General features: G+C 39.1%; 1 protein-coding gene across 2 annotated transcripts in view; it reads right to left on the minus strand.

Moving 5' to 3' along the window:
• Nucleotides 1-25,148, minus strand: part of plch1 (phospholipase C, eta 1) — a 51,389-nt gene that overhangs the window by 17,779 nt on the left and 8,462 nt on the right. The window contains exons 1-9 of one of the 2 annotated variants that reach the window (XM_040130094.1): nucleotides 22,798-22,984; nucleotides 15,975-16,121; nucleotides 11,830-12,073; nucleotides 11,121-11,250; nucleotides 8,857-9,027; nucleotides 7,725-7,818; nucleotides 5,319-5,522; nucleotides 4,453-4,573; nucleotides 1,626-1,797 (exon numbers count right to left, since the gene is read on the minus strand). In XM_040130094.1, the coding sequence (XP_039986028.1) occupies nucleotides 1,626-1,797; nucleotides 4,453-4,573; nucleotides 5,319-5,522; nucleotides 7,725-7,818; nucleotides 8,857-9,027; nucleotides 11,121-11,250; nucleotides 11,830-12,073; nucleotides 15,975-16,121; nucleotides 22,798-22,984 (1,470 nt within the window). Of the gene's footprint in view, nucleotides 1-1,625; nucleotides 1,798-4,452; nucleotides 4,574-5,318; nucleotides 5,523-7,724; nucleotides 7,819-8,856; nucleotides 9,028-11,120; nucleotides 11,251-11,829; nucleotides 12,074-15,974; nucleotides 16,122-22,797; nucleotides 22,985-25,148 lie in introns of those variants that run through there. The other variant, XM_040130095.1, reaches the window with a different exon arrangement.

Genomic DNA, 25,148 nt, shown 5'->3' on the forward strand with positions numbered 1-25,148 from the left:
TTGGCTTAAGGAAACCAACACAGGCTTTTGGCAGGAGACATGATGTGAACCATGGTTTTTACACAAGCTTGTACCTAACCATCCACTCCTACCTAAGACTTTCTGAAGCAGTATTACAACATCAGCTGCAGTACTTCCTCCTATGTCGCTAATAATCCATACATGTTAGTTACAACACTAATATTAGTCAACAGAGTGTAAATCCAGTGCCTTTGGAGCAACTTTTCAGTCTTAAAACGCTGAATGTGTGCCAGGGTGTTTTCAGGACTGGACGTGTGTGTGATGCCCTAATTTTAAACTAATGAAAAAATGCATGAATTATTAATAATCAATTGGGTAAATATAACATATTGAGCCTCTTTATTAAGTTCTAACGGCTTGCTAAGTTATTCAAGTGACTGCATTTAGAAAAAAAATGCTGTTGTTGCAGCCTGTTTTGTGGTAAAGTCTTCATTCTACAGTTGAGCTTTAGTTTAACCCGGGATTTGGGAAATATAGGATCCATAGTGGTAAAACGCAGTGTATATTTTTTTTAAGGGAATTTCAGCACACATCTTTTAATTACAAAGAATGTTTTGACTAATAGAAATTTAAAATGAACCATTTGACAGCCCCAACTGTGTTGCAATGAAGATTGCGTCTGGTTATTGTTCGTATGCGTGAGTTACATAAAAAAAAAAAAACTCTGTCACTCTGTCATCATATGGCAGCATCTTGTTCTTCTCTCTTTTCACTTCTATGGCTAATACAATGACTTAGTTTTGTCCTCCCTATCTCCTCTTCCTTTTCTTCTTCTGTTTATGGGTAGTACTTAGCAACTGACCACGTATAAAATATACCTGGTCTCATAAATTTAGCAATTCATTTATTCATTTAAAAACGTGCACTGTCAATCCAGCATCCATCTATCTATCCGTTGATTTGTTCTTACTTTGATGAGTATCTTGCCCTGCAGGCTGTGAGGACTGGGTAATGTTTTGGAGTCTCCGCTCATTGCATCTCCCACATCAAGTTTGTCTCCAAAGATTTCTCGCAGGTATTGAGCAATCTTCTTTTGCTGCTGGATGCTACAGTGGTTCTCTATGGACAGAATTACAGGGGGTACCTGAATGCTGTTGTTGCAGCCTGTTTTGTGGTAAAGTTTTCATTCTACAGTTGAGCTTTAGTTTAACCCGGGATTTGGGAAATATAGGATCCATAGTGGTAAAACGCAGTGTATATTTTTTTTAAGGGAATTTCAGCACACATCTTTTAATTACAAAGAATGTTTTGACTAATAGAAATTTAAAATGAACCATTTGACAGCCCCAAATGTGTTGCAATGAAGATTGTGTCTGGTTATTGTTCGTATGCGTGAGTTACATACAAAAAAAAAAACTCTGTCACTCTGTCATCATATGGCAGCATCTTGTTCTTCTCTCTTTTCACTTCTATGGCTAATACAATGACTTAGTTTTGTCCTCCCTATCTCCTCTTCCTTTTCTTCTTCTGTTTATGGGTAGTACTTAGCAACTGACCACGTATAAAATATACCTGGTCTCATAAATTTAGCAATTCATTTATTCATTTAAAAACGTGCACTGTCAATCCAGCATCCATCTATCTATCCGTTGATTTGTTCTTACTTTGATGAGTATCTTGCCCTGCAGGCTGTGAGGACTGGGTAATGTTTTGGAGTCTCCGCTCATTGCATCTCCCACATCAAGTTTGTCTCCAAAGATTTCTCGCAGGTATTGAGCAATCTTCTTTTGCTGCTGGATGCTACAGTGGTTCTCTATGGACAGAATTACGGGGTACCTGAAGGAAAAAAAAAAAAAAAAAAAGACAAATACATATGTTCATATTCAAGTTTCCATAAATTACATAAAACCTGTCGGCACAAAAAATGTGTCTCGTTTGTGTGTGTGTTTCTGTCTGTCCATCCGCCTGTCTTCTTCATTTAGAAAAGGTGAAATGACTTGTGGACACACAGCAGCACAGCTCAAATCTCAGGTTTGTCAGACTGACACCTCTCCCTCAGGGGACACAGCCCCGCTCTCGTCTTCACCTCCGATCCCCAAAACACACACTCACATGCAAGCACACACACTTAAACACACAAGCGGGTCCTCCGCTAAGGACAAAAAGAGAAAACTGATAGAGTAACATCCAGGGTCATTTCATTTCAACACGGAGACAATGACATCCTGGAGCTCCTCTCAGGTGAAACAGCGAGGCAGCTCAATGAGCTGTGTAATGCGTGTGTGTGTGATATACTCCATTTCAATAAAACCGAGGGGCCATTAATCATATTAACAGGTGGCACTGATGATAAAATATCAGCTGAATGTAAAGGGGGGGAAAAGCAGAGAGAGAGACAGATAAAGCACAAGACGTTAAATTTATTCACCTGTTCTTGCTGTCAGCATTATAACAGATGACTAATTAATAAGATGTGAGTTTATGAGAACATGCGGGTACAGAATTTCCTAATTAGCAAGTGTAAATGTTTTCTTCGGGAAAGTAGCCTTTATTGAACATGCCGTTTTTAATTGCAAAGACCTATAACAACGCTACCATTATTGATTTAAGTAATTATTATATTGATTTTTGACTAAAAGGATCTAGAACACTTCAGCACTTATTTTCATTATTTTTTAGTTTTTCAAGTATTCTCCAGATTAAGTGATAAATTGATTGGCCATAAAATGCTGGAAAAGAGTGAGAAATGCCCATTACAATTTACAAAAGCCCAAAGCAACATCATCAAATTGCTTGCTTTGTCCAAAATTCAAAGATATTCAGTTGAGTATCACATCGGACAAAGAAAAGCAGCAAATTCGCACAATGAAATGAAAGAAGGAAACATTTAACTGATTATCTGTCTTTCAATCAATTAATCAACTAATCATTTCAGCTGTAATCTAAAGCAAACATAAAGTCAAATCTAAAAAAGAAATGAAAAAGATATAAAAAGGAGTTTTAGCCAATACAGTAAAAGGATTTTGTTGTGAATTTTCCATCCAAAACTTAAGCAGGTTTGGCAGTTTTTTATGTCTCTCCAACCGCGTATTTTGTCTTTATGTTGCTTTGTCCTGTTTTATTTAATGTTTACTCTGTTTTGTTTTGAGATATTGCTGAATGCTCTGTTCCTGCAAAATCAGTGAGACGTGCTTTAAATACATGCATGATGAATTTTAAAATACATACATTTCAGCTTCAATGAATGCAAAATAATCAGGTCAAAGGTGGAAAAAAATTGCAATTTGCTTCCTTTGCTGCGTATTAATTTTGTCAAACAAAGGCTAAAAAAAAATTCAGTTCTTAAACTGGTGTTTAAAGGAATAGTTTTGACGTTTCTGGAAATACCCTTATTCACTTTCATCACAAGTATTAGATTACAAGATTCATACCACTCCTTATGTGTCTGGAGTAAATATGAAGCTACAGCCCGGACATGGTTAGCTTAGCTCAGCGTAAAGACTAAAAATGTGACAAAATTGGAAGAGTGAACAACTAGCAGTTAAATTGACGGCTAGAATATAAATTAAAAAATACATGTACAACCTTAATCTGATGTTGTAGTGAAAGTTCCAATGAACTTCTGCCAAATGTAGTTACACTTCTTTTTGATCACGTAATTGACTTGACTCCAGTACTGTCTGTACCTTTAAATAAAATACAAGGTTTGATAGCACAGCGGCTGCCATCATAAGTAGCTGGAATAGATGTTAAAGTGAGCCAATGTGGCAGCAGGAAGCTGCATCATTCACCACTTTGTTTGGGTAATGTTGGACCCAGCAGAGACAATCAGTGGCTCCTCGGGGAGTCAGAGGAAACACTGCTAAGCAGATGGCTCAGTAATAGGTGCTAATTACTGCCAGGAATCAGTGTTCCCTGAAAAACACAAAACCTGGCTTTCTAAATGTTGCAGCTTTCTTGTTAAACCTTGTGGGAAACCTTCCATCAAATTCATAGATATTTCATTATAACAGTGTGAGAAATGATAATCTGAGACTTTTTTATGAGGGAAAATAGAGTGGTTCTGCAGCATTAAATTAGGGTGGAACAGCCTTTTATGTGTGGGTAGGTGGTATTACAGTATACAGTATTTCATCCTATAGTGAAGCATAAAGCAACACAATTAAACAGCAAAGGACAATATACAGTCAATAATACTATCTCTGTGTAAGTTTTTGTCCACATGGAGAAATGTTGTGCTGTTTGTCCTGAAGCAAAGAATATCATTTATGATGTGGCATTCAAGGCCATTTTTCTCCCACAACAATACCCATGGGATAATGGAAGCCTCTACTTTCCATAAAATGTCACAAAAAATCAAATGCAAACACACACACACACACACACACACACACACACACACACACACACACACACACACACACACACACACACACACACACACACACACACACACACACACACACTTTACCACAGGGAGCTTTGACTCACTGGTTATTTATGAAGGCATATTTATTGATGGTCTCTATGACAGACTTGAACGGTATCTTGGAGGTCAGAGTGTAGCCGTGTTGGACCATTGGCTCTCCATCAGGACCATCCCAACAGTCCACTGCAGGAAAATAAACAGAAGAAATGATGCTCCCTCTACTGTTCTCAGTTTCTGCCTCTATAGGAAAGACAGTGCATTTCATTTGGACTTGATGTCACAGCTCTTATCCTATTTCACATTCTCCCAACGAACACTGGCATTTATTCATTCTGGGACACAAAACATTGTGAGTAAAAGTAATGCTCAAGCAATAGCTTGCGCAACATTGTTAACACAATGTTGTGAGGTTGTTGGGACTGTTTCAAATTTTATTACCAAACATAAACACAAACAAAAACAAAAACATTAACAAAAAATGTTCCAAATTGCTAAGCAGTAAAATCCTTAACATCCATAAATATCCATAAAAGCAAATGTTTTATTCAATTTTTAGCATAAAACAGGGCGATACCATGGAAATAGTTTGTTGCAATTATAAGGAGTCATAAAGGCCATCTCATCCAATCACCATAGACCATTTTCCCATCAGATATTTTGTCTTGTCATAGTAAGAAAATCACAGGTGTTGCTAATAATATTAACTATGGCTCTGTTCTATTCAAGTGTCCCAGTAAGACATGACAATGTGACAGTGAGGCAGCATGAACAATACCAGGATCCTGAAACAGAAGCAGCTAAATGGAATTCAGCCATCATTAGTTTTATTATTTACACCTGTGCGTTCACGATTGTGACGTGTCAAAATGTCCTCCAGGGCACAGTCAGATTAGTCGTAAGTGGTTTCTAAATGTAAACACGTGCTTACCCTCTACGCAGCGGCAGCCGGACTGCAGCACCCAGGCATACATGTCGGTCTTGGAGTGGGAGAGAAGCTGGTCTCCAGTCAGATATGTGTTATGAGACGAGGCAATGAAGTAGTTACAGAGGGGCTGCTCCATGTCTTGATTCACCTCGTGGTGCAAGGGGTTGAAAATGTCACATGTTGGACTGCGCATGAAACTTGTAAAACCTGAAGAATACAAATTTATGGGGAAAAAAATAATTGAGGATTACAATAGGAATCAGTATATTGCAGGATTCAGCTTAGTGTCAGTTATGTTTTGCAGCTTTTTCGGGGAAGTCGGCCAATAAAATCTCAACTATTGGATGCGTTGACATGAAATTCTGTACAGACATTCATTATTCGCAGACGATGAATCCTACAGACTTTGGTGCCCCCCTGACTTTTCATCTAGTGCCGCCATGAGGTTGACACGTTCGATTTAAATGGAAATGTCTCAAACACTTTTGGATGGCTGGCCTGGAATTTTGTGCACACAATTATGGTGCCCAGAAGAGGAATTCTTATTGATTTAATTATCTCCTGATTCTTTGTCTAGCACCACCAACAGGTCAAGGCTTGTGTTTAGTGCTAATTAGCAAAAATTAGCACGCTAACATGCTAAACTAACATCGTGAACATGGTAGATATTATACTTGCTAAAATCAGCAGGTTAGCATTGTCATTGTGAGTATGTTGGCATGCTGATGTTAGCATTTAGATAAAAGCACCACTGTGCCTTAGTACAGGCTCACAGAGCCGCTAGGATGGCTGCAGACTCTTGGCCTTGTTAATGAACAAATACAGATGTTGAGGTCAGTTGCAAACATTATGCTGGAACACAGCAAAGTACTTTAAATAATGCCTCCCATGCAATGATCCTGCATCCAGCAAAGGGACACATAAAACTCTATTTCAAACTACCAGCAACCAGATCATGTCGTGCATCTCCTAACAGCTTCTAACAGTGACTGATCTTTTCATCAGCAGGTTGAGCTCCAGGAAAACACCGAAGGATGACAGACAAGCACATTCAAACCCCAGTGCTGTGGTTTCAAACCAGAGCTATCATTTTTGTGGGTGGTATGGCATGAAAAGGAACGAGAGGGAAGAAAGCATCGATTCATCCAGAAATGAGGAATAAAAAAAATGAGATGGGAATAAGAAGAGCAGGAGAGATCGGAAATAAATGAGAAAGCAGACGAGGGAAAAGAAGCAGACAGTTGATGTGGAAAAGCTGACTGTGGAAGAAAAATTGAAAAATGTGATCCAAAGATAGGAAAGATTTTTGCTAAGGAAAGTCTGTCATCAGAGTGGGCGTGCAATCTCATCATGGTACCGTCAGGGCTAAATCTAGATTTTAACGGTAAACAGTGTGACATGAATACTTATTTGAACTATACAGGATACTATATACAGTCACATATATAAAGATAAAGAGAAACGAAATGCTGAAGGTAACAGCTCACTGTAAAAAAGATGTTAATGTATTTCTGTATTTACATTTCTGTCACATATGTGCACAATGTATGTTTAAACAAACAGTTTTGGCCTGCAGGGAGGGCATCAGGCCTACTGGTCCAGTCAGCCAGACACATACAGTGGTAGCCTTCATGCCTCCAATGACACAATTAGTCTCACCCAACCTCCTCCTCCTCCTCTCTCCTCTCCCCATACTCATTCCTCTCATTTCTGTCACACTCTCATTTTCTCTTCCACCCCGCCCTCATTCTGGCTTCCCAATTTTCTCACTCCAGCTAGCCTCCCCAATCTTGACCCTTCCTAACTTCAGTTACATGTGGTACTACTTAAAATGACACTCAGAGATGAACACTTGCCAAAGAAAAAAATCAGAAAACAATCATGGTCATTATTTCATCTTTTTCAGCCACCCATTCTCAGGATTCAAGGTTTTTATTATGAGGAGCGAAACTCACAGTAAATATAAAAAGCAGGGTTGATAGATATTTTAGTTTAGTTGGTAAATTTGATATTAAATTTAAAAACAATGGTGATGAATTTAATATTCATTTGAACCTACATTTTAAAGAATAAAAGACCAAAATGTAGGGCATATTTGCAAAATAAATAAAAGTTTGAATTGAATCAGATATTAAATCTCACTTTTCTTGAAGCCCAAAGATATTTAGTTGCAAAGGTGTGAGCAGATGAGGATGATGACGATTTATATGGTATCTTCTCTGATTTCTCTAGTATTATATAGTCACTGCTCTTGCCAGTGATTAATGAATTTTGTTGTAGACGATGGAGGTCTGAAAATCTGATTGCGAAAATAATTAAAATTCAAAAACTGGTTTTCTTTATTTTTAGTCTTTTTTGTAATAGAAAGCATGAAAACAGAAAGAAGGTGGTTAAATGGGAGAAAGTTACCTTCAATCCCCATAATGCCTCTTTGTTTATTCTCGTCAGACACCTCAAACTTTTCAATGATTTCTGCAACATACTCTGGAGTCACACTGGCGACCTGCAGAGACAAACGATGAACAAAACAAGTGTTTAGTTTAGTTTAGTTTAATTTATTACATTTATTTGTCAGGGACCATGTACAAAAAAATGTATCTCATGCAAAGAGAAGAGATGTATCGTAGCAGATTTAGCTTATAGCTAATTTCCATCTGCAGTCCTTGGACGGGTAGACAGAATACAAAAAGTACAGTAATATAAATACAAAGTCAAATCACAAAATACTAAATACTAAGTAAAATCATACATTCAGTAACATAAAATTCACTCATAGCACGAATATCTGAATGCAAGATTAAATTCTAAAAATTCAACATGGTCTTAGTGATCATGTTGTGGTTTTCCTTCCAAGACTTTTAAGGCTTGTTTATAAAGTGACCTACTTGGTTTTAAAGCAATGTTACTTGCCTGAGTTCGGAATGAAATACAGTAGTTGAGATGAGAAAATATGTAAAGACCATGTTTAGACCCTTTGAAATATAGTAAATGACAATGATTTAAATGGCAAATGAAGTCAGAGAGGTATCCTATTTTTAAAATAAATTTGTGTTGCTTTTAAATTAATTGTCAGCCATGTCAAATGAGCAGCTCAGTCAGAGAACAGTATTAATGCAGAGTATGAGAGACTGGACACGCTAAACACAGCATAATGAAAAATGACACCGTTGCAGTGTAAGAGAGAAAATACTGTGTTAGAAACAAAAGAAAGTCACTGAGAGAGAAAAAAAAGAGCAAAGAAAAAGTGTGAAGAACAAGAAAAGGACATCCCTGAGACAAACCAATTTTAGGCGTGATAGACTGGCTTAGTGGAGCAGGTTCCTCTGGGCAGACAGCTGAGACAGAAAGAGTTACGTGTTGGACTAAGGAGAGGTTTGAAGAGAAATATTTCTTTTCTGTGGCTGGATCTCAAATTGAAACGGCTGATTCAAGAGAGAGTAGTTTGGACACCTCAACAGAAAAACGTATCTGCTTTAACATCACTGGCTGAGCATTTTATTGCTTCTAACCCGAGACGAGTATGACCAGTGTGACCTCTGACCTTCTGCTCATTGTGCAGGAAGTTGGCCAGCTCCTCCGCAGTCAGGTGGTCCTTCCTGTCGCTGTAAGCCATCATCAGCAGGAACAGGTCACGTCTCAGAGACATCATCTTGTAGAAGACCGAGAACTCCTCGTATGTCAGCGTGCCCTGCTGATCATCCGTGTCTGCTTCCTGTGAGGGTGAGGAAGTGATATATCTCAGCTATTCTATATTAATGGTTAGACCAAATCTACAAAAACAGACTTAGCGAAACTATAAACAAACTCAAGGCTTGCAGTGTGACTCTATGTGTTGGATTCACACACTTCTCATCTGAAACAACAAACAGAAACCTTTAAGGTTGCTTGAAATACTGGTCAAAGTCGTGAATCAAGAAAAAAAATGTGAAAAAAGTAGATTATAGGCGTCCTCTGTAGGCATGCCTCCAAGCCATCGACATAAGTTTCATATTGTGCATGTTCCTGATCCTCATCCTCTTACATAGGTAGGTAGCAACCTAGCTACATTCATGGAAAATAGCAACAGAAATATGGCAACAAGCGCTGAGGAGATCAACGAAGCTGAACAAGTAGCTGTAAGTCAACCTGGAGAAAAAACTGTTAATCTAAATATTTTTGAAAAATGTGAAAAACATTTAGAGAATTGTTCTTTGCATTTTGTCATATCTATGCACAAGACCCATAAAACGTGTAGATCATAAAGATTCATTTGTCCTAAGAATAACAAATATAAACATAGCAGTTTAAATAAGGTTTTAATGACCTTCTCTCCTAACAAGAAATAAACTGACTCAAGTGAAACATGATGGTAATTCAGTCTGATTATCAGGCTATAATATATGGTAGAAAATTGATATTTACCCTGACATTATATCGGTCACACAGTTTAAAATGAGAAACTGTATTCGCTTTAAATCTATAAAGGTGTGCACAAGAGGACAGCTGTGGACATGTGCAGCTGAAAACCGTCTCATCTTTTTTGTTTCCATCTCTTTTCATGTTTCTTTCCCTTTCACACTGATACAGACACATATTCACACCAGCAAGCACACACAATGTACCATCTTTTATGACATGAACACATTAACTCTCTAACTCCTTTTTACCTCATGTGTTACTACATGTGGCTTCCTGCTCATTCTATCCTGCCAATTCAAGCCGTCTGCTCGCTGGGACTGAGCATCTCATATTACCTGGATCTCATGGGGGCCCATTCGACTCCCCACCAAATCTAATAATACCAGCTAATGCCTCCATCACATTCCCATAATGAGCTTGCTGTGGGCATTGGAGACTCGTTCACAGACAGAATCTACACACAACCAGCAAGAAAAGCCACTGTGGTGGACTTCATCAGAAATGCATGGAAAGAAAACAAACAGACTAAGGGTATTTTAAGCAACGGCACAAGCTGTTCAGGTGGCAACGTTGCTGTCTACCAATAGTTAAAAGGAAATGCTATATTATAATAATTTCTATTTGAAGTTTAAAGGCCCTGAAAACCTATTTTCTCAATTGGCTTCTTACTATAATCAAAATACTTTAGATTTGAAAGTAAAAGTGGTCCAGTTTGGGACTTTACAGTTGTGAGAGATTTGCATTACTGCTTCATTATTATCCTAATGTTTCCATATTATGTTAACGTTAAGTGAGAAACTGAACAATACTTGTCTCCAGCACTGCACTGTGTTACTGCACACTATACCTCACCTTAGGAAAGCCAAGTGTGGATTTCTGACATTACTCGATGTGACTTCTGTTTTAAAAATTGAAGTAGCCCTCTCTCCTTCAACTGCTTCATCCTTTCCCTCTTAAAGTGTTTCTCTCACTTATGAACATATGAAATATTTCTCGCACATTTATTTGAGTTACACAAATGCACGTAAAAATAAAAAATGCAACAGTAATGTGACATCAGTGATCTTAAATATTTATACGAGGGATTTTATGTGTTCAAATGGATGCAAACTTCCTTTTTTTTAATTTAAGGGCTTGATATGTGTATGTAAATGTTTTGGTAATGAATTTCTATTCACCCATATGGTGAGGCCTCAAAAATGAATGTAAGAGCAATATATTGTATATGTGAGAAGTAAAACTGTTAATTTCTGTTTGACTCTTTATGGTTTTTTGTTCCATTCAGATTAATCTTTTCAAGTAGCATCCCACAGTGTTACCTTATGTTAAGACTGTGGGGACTGTTACTTATTAAGTATTGTCAAGGATTTAGCAGTAAATGAAATGAAATGGCTTCAAAATTCTGACCTGAAACATTTGCTTGACCTTCCTGCGTGGCAGATTGACATTCAGCTTGTGGAGAAGTTGGTAGATCTCTTCAATGTTCAGCAGACCGTCTCCGTTCTTATCAGCCTCCTCAAACGTCTGCTTCATCCACGTCACAGACACACGCATTAAGGATAATTAGGTATGTATCATGTGTAAATATGGAGACTGTTTGTATGTGGACACATTTGTGCACCTAATACCTATAGTAAATCTCTGCATTATTTCACGTATCTCAACTCGATGTTATCTTTATGACCTCATGCTAATATTTAAGCCTGTAGACTAATGACTGTGCACAAACACGTCTGGCTCTTAACAAATGAAAAACTCAGACTTTCAGGATGATCCACAAGCTATTACCAAGATGTGTCTGCCCATGAACACTGGGTTAGAGATGGATGAAACTAAAAAAAAACATGAATACGTCACTTGCCAGCTCTAGTAGTGCTGCATATTTGTTCTGAGAGCAGAGTTTAACCCGAGGAAAAACCTTCCAATTCACATTCTAGAAAAGGATTTTCTTTTGAAAAATGTAGTGTTCCCTTCTGAGCTGAGAAAAAAATCTCTCAAACAAAACTACATAAACACAAAATTGTTTTCCGTACTATAAAATTGGTATGGTCATGACAGTGCTACGCCTGACAACAGTGATTTGTGGTCTCGCTCTTGCTCTTTCCTTAAAGGATATTGGCTGTGTGTACGCTGCCGCTTGGCCAGCGAGTCCTCATCGCTGATCCCGGCCATCAGGTAGCGGAGGCCAGTTATCCATGTTCTGGCTTCTTCGGCATTGGATGTCACCAGGTCGAGGGACTCCATATGGTTTCCATGGTACACTGTGAAACAGCAGGCCGGGTCAAAGCTGCCATCCGCGTGCCGATGGAAGATGTCTGATTGACCGCCCTCTGTCACTTTGTACAGCGAATCAATGGTGACTGATGGAGGGAGGAAGTGGGATGGAAAGGAAGAGATAAGACCGGTCTGATTATTTGTTAAAAGACATACAAATAAAAATACACTTGAGGGGTGCATTAATGATTTCTGTCTTGGTGAAACTGTGGTGAAATTCTATTTTCTAATTGGTTAGAAATCCAATAACAGTACCAAAACCAACAATGATACTAGCAAGTATTGTATGTGTAGCTGGAGACTGATGTAGCCTATTCCTCTGTGCCATAGAACTCCACTGTTATTGCTATTAAACACACATCAAGCCACACTGTTGCACTGGGTAACAAGTTCCTTCATTACAATGCACACGCACACTGTAGTTTATTTTGAGTCAATCCCACATATTTCATAAATATTTAGCAGGGCACCAAAGGTGTATTAATCCACAGCTGAAAATAGTCCCCAACAAATACACTATTTACTCCTGTTTTTAAATAGGCTTGGAGCTGAGAGCCACGGACAGACTGCGGCAGTTGACGAGTAGTGAGAGACACAGAATAACACACAGTTGGTTTTGTTCTTTTTGTGGAATTTGTAGACAATAAGAAAAATCCAAAAAAGAAATTGGGTTTTATCCTTTGATATTGTACCCAAGAGATTGAAAATGACCTTCTTAGTATATGCACTGATCTGATACGGACCGTTACCGGCGCCTTATCATGAAGAATGGATATACAGTATATCTTTTTAAAAGTTGTCATCATATTTAACATTTTCACTATAAGTTACGTTCATTCAATTACAGCAATCCCTTGCTTCATGTTGCCTTAAAAAAAATCAACTTATTGAAATTATTTCCACACAGTGAAGTATACATATTTTTAATTTAGGGAACAAAAGTGGACTGGTGTCAGATCTTCACTTGATATCAAATGATGTCTTGGGTTCAGGTGAAGGGAGAGAAAAAGGTTGGACTGCCGTATCCCTAGTAGTATAATGAAAAACGGATGGAGCAGACAGACTAAGCAATCAAGTATAAATTGAAATTTTAAAAAAGTGCTCAGCAATATGCCATGTCCAGCATTAGGCAATCCCCCAGCTCTCTCTGCATTTCTCTGTCATGTGTAAAAATAGAAGTACATAAATAAATAGAAGCCAATTCCTGTGGGCTTCAGAGTGTATCACGGTCTTATGAGATTGGACCATAATCTCAGCTATCTTTGATTGTGTGTGAGAGAGAGAGAAATAGCCTGCAATAAACTTTGTCCCATTATACATATTTACACATATTCTTTATCTGTCTCTTCAACTCACTCCTTCTCTCCTTGCAGTATTTCTCTCGAGTGTGATCCTTTAACTTGCTGTTAAAAGTGTCTCATCCAAATTAAAAAAAATTCAGCATTGACTCTCATCAGTGCACTGATGTGTCGTCCTCTGAACAATTAACCTTTGTGTTTTAAGAGACATCATTTAATATCATCATAATCATAATCATTCAATTTATTGCCTCTCTACCCACCCTAAAAGTGCATTTTGTCATAATCCATCGCAAAATTATCAATGTACATTTTCCCATTACGCTCAGTTCTATCATCCCTTCACAAAATCTCATCTCCTATGACTGAAAGTAACAACATGGCAGCCTTACACACACACACACACACACACACACACACACACACACACACACACACACACACACACACACACACACACAAACACACACACACACACACACACACACACACACACACACACACACACACACATACACACACTCAAAGCACACATTCAAAGTAAGAACTGGACAGCTGGCAGTACGCATGCGTGTTATATTTAGTAAAATTATACGTATTATACTATACTTACACTTAAAAACCTCCTCCCCTCCATGTTGCAGCAAAATGTTAGCCTCCTATGCTTTCCTACAGCATAACACCACTCTTCTATCTCTTTAGGGGTTGGGGGAACCCTCACCCTCTGCAGGGGGATTGGTTTTGAAGCTCCAGGTAGCAACAATGAGCAGGATTCAAACCACACACTGCACCACTGGCGCCTTACTGTCACGAACAAACCCACCACACCACCAACTGCCCTTAGCATTGGGAGCTTCTCTCTGCGCACTTTTCATTCTCCACTTTGGTTGTTGGGCTTCAAAATGTATGCAAGCTCATAAGGTTTGAACCCACAACCTTAAAACTTCTAAGCAGTACGCTAACATCATGAGCTATTTGGTCAGACAAGGTACCATTAGGCCTTTGAATGTTTTCTTTGTTTGCTGGACTTCAAACGTCAATGCAGATCCTGAAGCTCAAAACAAACACCTCAAAACACCACAGTAATTGTCTCTCTCCTGTCTTATTTTGGACTTTTTCACCTCATGGGGATCAAACCCACAACCTCAAAACTTCTGAATCATCCTGTTACTTCAATAGCTTTCCTCTCCACCATGACCTGCCAAAGGTGCTCCCTTCTGTTCAGAACTGAAAAAGCCTTCTGGATGAGAGGTGAAACATTTCCAAGAACTTCAAGCAAGTCCAGTTTCCTTCGCATAGCACTTACAGAACACCATGACCTGGATGACTGAGAATCTTTACAGTCTAAGACTGTTTAAATGTTCCTGACCAAATGTCTCATGGACTGATAGGCCTTTTGAGGTCAAAGGATCAATCAATGTGGTACTCACTGCATTTTTAATTAAAATGTCCATAGGAAAGAGTCAAAAGGTCCAAGAAATGAAGCTCAAGTTTGTTTGGTCAAATAGCTTGCATTGTTAAAGGACCACTTTTAAGTTTTTAAGTCCTGGGTACAATCCTCGACCACTGCACTGAATTTTGAAGTCAGACACCTAAAGTAAACACTCAATGGCTCTAACAAATATTCACCAAGCGTCTGTTTGCAAGTAACTCAGGGTGTTCGAGGAGTGCTTGAAAGTTTTGAGGATGTGGGTTCAATCCTTATTAGGCGCACATAATTTTAAAATCCAACACCTAAAGACTCAAATGCTCTAAGAAACAGCATTCAGAAGTATCTGACCAAATGGCTCAGTGTGTTGGAACACTCTTCTGAATGTTTGAGGTTGTGGGTTCAACTTTCAATTTTCAAGTACAACACCCAGATGAATGACTTAACGACTCGAAGAAATGGAGATCAAGTGTCTCTGACCAAAAAAAACTCAGTGTGTTAGAGGACCTGTTATAAGGTCTGAGGATGTGGGTTCGATTCTCATGAGGCTCAGTGAATTTTGAAGTCCAACACCTTAAGTGAAGACTGAAAAGTACTCAGAGAGAAGCTCCAAGTGCAATCAGTAGCGTGGTGGATTCTTTTGCGACTGTAAGTTGCCAGTACTGCAGCGTCTGGTTCAAATCCTGCCTGTTTTCAGTACCCGGAGCTTCAAAACCGATCCTGCTCTGGTGGGTGGGATGTGCACGAAGGGTTTTAAAAATGTTTGAAGATTTTTTGCAACTATAATAAAACACTAGTAGTAAAGTACCCACTACTATATTAGCCTACTACATTAATAGCCATTCATATACACTGCACACACTATATAAAGGTACAATTACACACTTTTATTTCTAGATAGTTGTGCCTTTTTGCCACTCCAGTGCTAATTATTTTCATAATATTTGTCAAAGCAAGATGTTTCAAAGTTAAAAATAATAAAGTTAAATGGTCGGTTTTTGAAAGACATCACGAAAGCCTTTGTATGTATTCATGTCCCAGACAGTTATAGGCAGATATTGGCCAGGGTTGCAAATCCCCCCTTGCAAGTTTTTTAAAAAAAAAAGTAACAAAAGCATTTTCACAGTTACATTATTAAAGAACACCTTACATAAAAATTTCGTGCTTCTTTTTTGTTTTTTCGAGACAACCAGAAATAGGGGTCACCCTTGACTGTGCATGTGTGTGCAAGTGTGCAGGTATGCGTGCACGCATACTCACTCTTGGCCTTCTCACTCTTGCGTGAGGGCTTCCAGCGGATGCAGGAGCGATGCTCATCCAGGTAGAATAGTCTTACAAGCCCTTTGGATCCTGCCTTCAGCTTTACCATCTGTGTCCCGGACTGCATCACACTCATGCATCGCTCCACTGCAGATAGAAACACAAACATTCAGTCAGTGGAGCACTATATTAAGACACAAAGGGAACAGGTGTCTGTCTTTATTTGTCTTTTCCCATGAAGAGGTAAGGCACAGTGTCACAGAGTAGCACAATTAGTGGTGCGGGCATCAGCTGATGTGGGTCGGAATCCAAATTGCAACAGGGATGCTACTGTGTGAACACACAGGGCTGCTTTTTCTGTCTACCTCTCCTGAAAGCAGCTCAGAGAAGGAAGAGAGAGATCTCATAGAGAGAAACATAGCTGATGTGTGAAACTATGACTGGGCTGCTTCATCAATGTCCAAAATGTAGCAAAAACATTTGTAACGTGCAGTGAAGATTAAAAGTATCAGTTCCCCCAAAATTACAAAAATAAAAACATATCTTCTTATTAACCACAGATAGTTTTGGCTTTATGTGCTTGGGTTTTATGATATTAGGCTGACATTTCTGCTTCTACTCTAAAGCAATTTCATTTTGAAAATTAACATTTGAAAATTTCAAAGGCAAAATATCTTTTCTAGAATCACTGTCCATGCTCCTCTGGATTATCCGCAGACTTCACTCTGAACAGTTTACATTGGAACTATTTATTTGGCCAAAATTAGTTCCAATTAAATCTGTCCAGTGGAGGTTTGTGGGTCGGTACTAGGGACACTGATTCTGGAATAAAATGTTGCTGCCGAATCACAAACAGATATCACAAACTGCAAGATACCACCAGAAGCAAAACATTTTTTAAATTTTGGTGAATTCCCACTTTAAACAGGCTGAACCGAATGTAGGGTAGCAAGGTGTTGGTACCAGCTGCTACTGCATTCTGCATTGTGGTTGTTTTAAATACTGCAGCATTTATAAATGTCTCTGCCCCATCAGCTTCAACACCGACGCACCCACATGCTGATTGCACGCTTAACATTTTCACACTGAGTACAAGCTGATGACAGTACTGTCCGCCACTTCAATGCATTGTCGCGCTTCAGTATGCAATATGTATGTACGTTTCCTATACTCGGAAAAGGAAATTCAATTTTCTGGCAGTCATCTATAGGTAAAGGTTAAATTTAACCCACTTGAAATGAACAGGAGACTGGGTGGAGAGGGAAAATAATGGTTGTGCATTCTGAAGAGAGAAGAACAGAGGGACTGAAATGATGTTGAGAAGTGACTTTGTGTTTGATTGCTTGACTGCCTGCCACTGTCCAGCATCAGAAAAGGATAAAAGACAAAACTTCAAAGTTTTTACGTTTTCGTGACAGCTGGTGGTAGGGATACAGATGGGGATGACAGCAGAGAGGCAGCAAGATTTCCATCCTCATTAGTGGAGTGTGTCTATGCATGCCTGTGTGTGTGTGTTTGTCTGTATGTGTTTGGCTGTGCGTATGTGTGCAATGTAGCATGTGCTTTCATGTATGCAGGCAATAATGTCTATGTTTACATCCATCAGTATGCTGTGCACATACAGCCCATAATTTGACTTAACAGTAAATAAAGAGCTTAAAAAACAAAAATGTTATCAAATAAAGTATTTAGGTGTCTGGCAACACACAAACACAACAATATTTTACTCTCCCACGCCACATTTCTTTTACATGCACAAAGAGATAGAAGTCTAACTCTCTTCACAAGACACACTTCCCCCTCTCTTGAACATCATTTTAGTTTAATATTAACTTCTGACTCCAGTGAGAGAACAGAAAGACACATAGTTGAAGAGTAAACTGCCTGATAACACTGTAAAAAATATTAGGGATACGTATTCACTTCATTCATTTTAAAGAGATGAGATTAAGCCTGGAAAAAGCCATTGTTATCCATCAATTCTCTAATAAAATTTTTGCCAGCCACAACGGATAGGATGCACTACAAGATTCAATATACTGTATACTAAAGTGACAGCAAAGAGTGTCTTAGGAGAGCTGTCAGTCTTACAGCCTCCTCTCTGGAGCTGCTAAGAGTTCGGGGACTTTTTTAAGGGCCCTTCAGTTGGTCGAATGCTTGTCAACACAGGGGCTGGAGCCAAGTCCTCCAGGCCGAAGGAAAGACTCTCCTCGTACGGGGAAACCTCTAAGAGACACTTGCACAACCCTTTAATTCTTGGTGCTAAATTATAGTAATCTCGACTGAAAAAAGAAAAGTACTCCATACACTGCTTGTTTGTTCCCAATTCTTCTGTTTATCCTATGTAGACATGACTACCAGAGATGATCTTCTATATAACCTGTATACAGTCGAGTCCACCTGGGTCAAACTGAATGGATTGGACATAGTTTTGACATTCCTGATATGCAATTCACGTTGACATGACATGGAATTCACACCGCATGTCAGGACAAAAACTAAAACCAAGTCATGAAATCCAAGGGACTCTCTGTAGACCTCAACGATAAAACTATGGTGAGGCATAGATGAGGGCAAAGGTATAACACCATCTCTAAAGCTTTGAGTATTCCTAGGAGCATAGCAAAAACTATTAAATGGAAGTTTGGAACCTCCGGGACTCTTCCTAGCGTTGGCCATCCGGCCACACTGAAAACCGTGTTAGAAAACAAGAAGGGAAAATCTGGCGGGAGAACGTAATGACTCAAAGTCTTCATTGTTTAAAACTACAAACTGTAACAGTCGACTAGCCCCCTGGAAAAATGACAAAATACAAAATGTTCTAAAGCTGTAGAACATTTGTAATTTTTCGGTCCTTATAAGGACACACATAAGCAGACACACACACACGCATGTTTGCACCATAAAATATAAAAATGCATATTCTGAGATGACATGGGTGATCTTCTTCAAAGACAACTAAAGACAAATATCTCATGCATTCAAAACACATAATGCAAAACACATAATTACAGATACTTAACAGAACACATGCTGAATAGAGTACTATTCTCTACTATTCTCTCTGACCTGAAACAGGCTTAGCAGTGACGCAAATTCCGTTTCTCAAGTTGTAGATGCTCACTCCAGGGACTGTATTACACACAAACCAACACACACACAAACACACACAGGAGCATAACCACATGAATCCGAGCCCTGTATATTATCTCCCAAGGTGCATGACAAATCATGAATGCACTAATGGTTACACAACCTGCTACACTGATAGCAGAGTGGAGTATGTGGGGAGAGACACAAGCAGCTATGTCAATAAAGCACTGAACTTGGGTTCTGATTCCCGCTAGCAGACTTCACTATTGGCTTACCAAGACAAGTCTCCACTTGGGCATCCTGAGACACATCAGGTTGTGCAAATACAACTAACTGGGCTCCAGTTAACTGCTATTTCTTGCTCTTTCCAGCAACTCGGGAATGGGGGATGGGTATATTCTGAACAGTGAGCAATATAAATACATCTGGTAAGATTAGTTTTTATCCAAGTATAATGGACTGCAAAGGTGACCTTTTAGAAGATACCACAGCTTCTGTGCTTGAATTTATGTAAAGTACAAGGGATTACAGATGTGAACATCTGACATGACGAGAGATTCATAGAGGAACTGTGTGCAAATAAAAAAAAGCAGTTTTAACTAAAAATTAACTCGGGTCTTTGTTTATTCTGAACCACACTTTAGCAAATGGTATTAGTATAATGGTTAGAGGCAGTATTCATTTATTTTTTGTATTGAGACATCCAGCAGACAGGGAGCAACATTAGCAATCATTTGGAGTCATGTGTCTGTCCACCTGATGAATGTAAGTCCATTATTCTTTTTTTTTTTTTTTTTTTTTTTTTTGGTCTCCATAAACATCTGAGGGAAATATCTGGTTGTTTAACTGCCATGAACGGCCATGAAACCAAAACAATGAGTTTTAAAAAATCGGATCCATTGTCAATATCAGAAATATTGATTAGTGGAGCTTTAAAACTCCATGCAATAACATGACACAATAGCAGCACCCTGGGAAGAAGGTCACAATTTTCAAAGCAGTCTGATGCACTTTTGATGGTATTAGACAATAAACAAAGGTGTTTTCTCTGGTTCTTGCGGATGACAGTGGATCAGTAAAAAATGGTTAATTGTAACATTATTTTTATAATTACTGTAAATCACAGCAACAACAAAAAAAGCACTACAGTTTCCCACCAGTGTAATATCTAATACACCACAGAAAATAATATACGGGATCTTAAGGTCAAGGCTTCATTACACCCCTTACATACAAGATACATATATTATATATTCTTAATAATATATGCATATGCTATATGTTATTTGAATGTATTTGATTGTTTAGCACATTGTACGAATTAATACTAACTCATATCTGCTCATAATGTATGAGCCAGTACTTTATAGTGTTGTGAGAACTCTTCAGAGCAGAAAAAAAGGAGACACCGAAGACACAGAGAGACTCTGGAAAAATAATTATTCAGAAACAAGAAAATAGGCCATGTTACATTATTTATCTCAGATAACCATTTCTGAAACTCACAGCTCAACTTCACTGTCAAATGTGGGTTTACTGTAGTATTGATCATATCCACAGTCTCTGCTCCACTGAACAGGCTTGTTCTTCTGGGTCTTTGATCTCACACTGTTTCAGGCTACAAAATCCCTGACTCAGACTAGACAAGCTTCCAACAAGACTTCTCCAGTGCTCAGATATGTAACATCATAAATCAGGCCCAAAGTGAATAAATGCCGTTCGCCATCACTAGAGAGTGCATGCCCATTCTCCCACAAGTCCCTTGGAGTATAAATATGCCAAAGCATTTTTCTGAAAGACAGTCAGCCATATTTCAAAAGAGGAAAAGGGAATACAAAAGTCTGTTCGTCTCTTTCTTAGTGTCGAAACATTTATGCAGGCATTCCCCAGGCACTTTATTCTCCATCAGCATGATAAGGACCATTAAGAGTCAGTGCTCAAACCTGGTCAAACCCAACATTGCGAAGCAGAAGACCCCAGTAAAGGGGTCGCAGGGTTAATATCTGCCCAGTAGAGGCGTGCTGCCTTGTAATCAGAGATGAAAACTAATGTAAGTGTCTCAAAAGACCAGTGGTGGTTGAAGCAAATCATCAGTGCCCTTCGCATCCTTCCACTCATCACTTGTCCCATTTTCCCTCAAGCATTAATGGTCAGGCCATCTGAGAAGGATGATTTAAATTTACAGTTTAGTTTGAATGTTTTATTACACTATCTATGTTGCAGTACATATCTGAAAAAATAGTGTCTTCTTATCCCCAGGTGCCCAATCTTCAAGCTTTGCTGTTTGTGGAAACAGCACCCGTTCACCTGTGATTTCTCCTTGCAAAGACAGCCATATGAGACAAGCACACCCAAGTGTAAAATAATGTGATTTTCAGCTAGCTATGAGCATTAAAAAAATATGTAAAGCATCTTTTTTCTACATCTGACTCATACTTTTTGGATCCTATTTATTTTGAGCAAAACAGAGTCTTTGTGTGTGCATTTACTGGGGCACATTTGTGCTTATGTGCATGCATGTGTGCTCTTGTAAAAACGCATCATCTCTGTCGGTGCCGAGCAGAGAGAGGAGATCAAAGCTTTGTTTTGCCACAGGGGCCCAGGCATTTCAAACATATTTTAATGGGGTAGGTGATAAAAAAAAAACGCCTTTGTGATAACCTGATGAACAAAGCCCATCCTCACTTAGATCCATACAATAAAGATCAGGCCGGGACAGCAAATATGTAGCACAGAGCACCTGGCATCACATTATCATTGTTAGCTTTAATTCATCACTTTCAATTTTAACTGTCACTTTTAATCTCAATATGACATGCGATTTCTGTCAGCCATCCCTTTAGCCTAATTTCTATGAGTATATGATAAGTTAGGGCTAATATTTCAGTTCGTGAACGGCTCTGCATGAGTGGAATGGACCACATTCGAAAGACTTATCTTAATTAATTCATCACTACATAAATTTATATTCAGCAAAATCTGCCTGATCCCTCATGCACTATTCATGTGACATGAGGCACCACCACACGAACTATCCCAGCCAGTTTGACTGTTGATGAAACACAACAAGCACAGCAATCAAACCAAAATAAAACTGAATGGGGGCGTGGCGTAGTAATTTTTCACTTAACGCTCTGTTTCACCTGTTAGCCCTCATGACCTGTGCGTTTGTTTCGTGTGCTGAAGTTTAATCAAGATGTGATTCAGTTTCGGTTCACTGACTGTCCACAGGACAAAATGAATGACATTTACACATAATTATTGCTATGACGAGTGGAAAAAATACACAGAAATCAACACACAAACCAGACAAATCTTCTCTTGCATGTAATGAGCAACAGCTCATTAAGACAAGCTTTCTGCAGGTTCAAAGTTATGGCAGCAGAAAGTGAGAAATTCTATCAGCCTGGGGATATTCTGATACATAAACATGAGCTCCTGCTCTTTTCCTGTGCTAATAATAGCACCAGCAAGCAATATGTTCAATATGCAATATGTTTGTCCACATACAAACATTTTATCATGGAAAGACAACCTGCACATTAACAAAGGAAAATGTAGACAAGATGTTTTACACGAAATACGTCAATTTTAGGGTCAAAGGTGGAAAATGCACCAGATAAAAGACTCTCACCTATATTTTTTTAGTTTTAATGGTTTCCCTCTGTAAGGCACATTGAGTTATAGTGTCTAGACTCACACACTCTACACACACACGACATTAACTTACCAGTTTGCTTAAGCCTGCATTTTTGTGGTACAGCCACAGTGCCACCAATATGGTAGACATTACGTGCCAGCAGAGTCGCTACAGTTAAAACAGCGGATTTTTCAGCAGGACCACAAATAAAGGTGGATTGTACTTTATGAGCAGATAAAGCACCTGGACCAAAAAGCGAGGAACAAATTTCCTCCATTTTCTCTGCAGAAAATAAGGTGCCAGTAGGAGTCCACCTCAGCTCAGTCCCAGTATGCAACACAATCAGCTCCACCTGTAACTAAAAGCTCTGAAAAATCACTTGGTTTTCCTCACATCAGACGGACACTCCAGACTGGCTTCAGACTGTAAGCTTCAACGCTCCAAACAACAAGCCAGCCCTCAAAACCTCCTCTGTACTGTGCTCTGATCTGTGGCAGCACCTTCATCTGACAGTCTTCTCTCTCTGAAAACACACACGTTTCCACCTCTCTCCTGGTCATCTGTTCTCCACTCCCAGCTCCTGCTCTTCCCATCCACCTCTCTCTGACATTCGCAGGTCTCTCAGAACACGTGCGGCTGTTTTCGGTTTGGCTGCCAACATGCTACCCCAACACGCACATTTAGATTCAGCGTTCAACGGCTACAGTATAGTTTGTTGTGTAGTTGATGGAGTGATTATGAAGAGCAGGGGAGGAGAGTGCAGCAGATTTGTGTCCCTGCATATCAGCTGGGTTTATTAGGGTCAACCAGTGGGATACAGGGATAAGAACGATGATATAACACTCGTGATAAAGCACTACCAAAAGTAAGACTTAATGGGTTGACATGTGGGGCGTGTGTGTCTGGGTGTGAGCGCCACAGGAAGAGTTACCAACAGCACATCTGTCCATCTTGTACTAAATGCTCTGCTATTTCATACGGGCTTAGCCCTTCAGAGTGAAGTCCTCTTCGCCCATGTTCAGCTTTGTGTACTGACATTTTCATGTGTTTGATCACCCAATCAGAAAGACCCCACTTTTTAGGGGCAACACAAAAGGAGACTATGATTTCACTTTGATGGAAAAACCCACGATGTAGATGAATGGATGATCCAGGGAGGCTTGAGTGTGTCTATTTATAATATATTTTCTTGTAATATCATTCAGATATCATATCTGATTATATCAGATATAATATCTGAATATCATTCGGATATCATCATATCTGAATGATATCATTCAAATCTCTAGTCAAAAGTTATAGCAGAAGATCCGTAGTCAAAGACAGAGCAACGAGTCTGATGTCATAAGGGGGAGCAAGACGCGGTTTCTTGGGCCTTTTGGGGCTATATTTCTGGGGATGTTCATTGTACAACCTGTGCAGGTCTTCTCTTTAACACCATTATATTTGAAATCTATGAATAATCTGGTTATATATTGGAAAAAACAATCAAACTGCATATCCAGGAAAAACACGAAAAACACACATCATATTTGTTAATATCACTGCAGTCTAGTAAATCAACAATGATAAACCCCAAATTATACCCCATGTAATCCTATCATATCTTCCTCTTACATATATTCCTGAATTTGTGGTTATGTCATCAAATCTCCACGCTGTTTCACTGTTCCTCTCGGGACACTCAACAGCTTATGAAATTAAATTAGTCAGGCGCACAGCTCTGTGACCAATGATAACTTCTGGATAAATATGTGGGGATATCAGCCTGCAACCTGGTGGGACAAATGCCGCCAGCACATTTGTGACAGTACTGAGCTTGAGCCTTGGCAAAATCAAAAATCCTTCACCTGCTCCACCAGTGTGATGCCAACAAAGTGACTACTGGGAGGTCATATTTACTCAAGCATAACAATTATACACAGTGAACAAATGATAAAATGACATTTAACTGATTCATTTCTCACTGAGGCCGGGGGCCCTTTCCAGCATGCAAGCGGGTAAACAGCCTGAATAAGTTGTCAGTCAGGACTAACACAGATAGACAGTGGCACACATTCATTCAGTCATTCACATTGATACCTGTGGGTCAGCTTGAGTCTCTAATCAACCTGATGTGTGTCATTGGAAGGAAACACAGAGGAAACCTGCATGAATGCAGAGATAGCATGCGGACTGCACACACAAAGGAGCACACCTGCTAATGTCCTGTTTGAAAAAACATAACAGAGAGATCATACATCCAAATTATCTCCTATCTTGACCAAAAACTGTGTCAAGCTCACTGTTTAACTGACAAAGCTTTAGAGGTGCTGGTAGACGGATTTTGTTACCGCTGGACAGAGCCTGGCTAGCTATTTCCCCCTGTTTCCAGTCTTTATGCTAAGCTAAGCTAGCCGTCTGCTAGCTGTACAGTAGCTTCATATTTAAAGTACAGACAT

The sequence above is a fragment of the Xiphias gladius genome, chromosome 7, assembly GCF_016859285.1.
Source record: "Xiphias gladius isolate SHS-SW01 ecotype Sanya breed wild chromosome 7, ASM1685928v1, whole genome shotgun sequence".
Taxonomy (NCBI): domain Eukaryota; kingdom Metazoa; phylum Chordata; class Actinopteri; order Istiophoriformes; family Xiphiidae; genus Xiphias; species Xiphias gladius.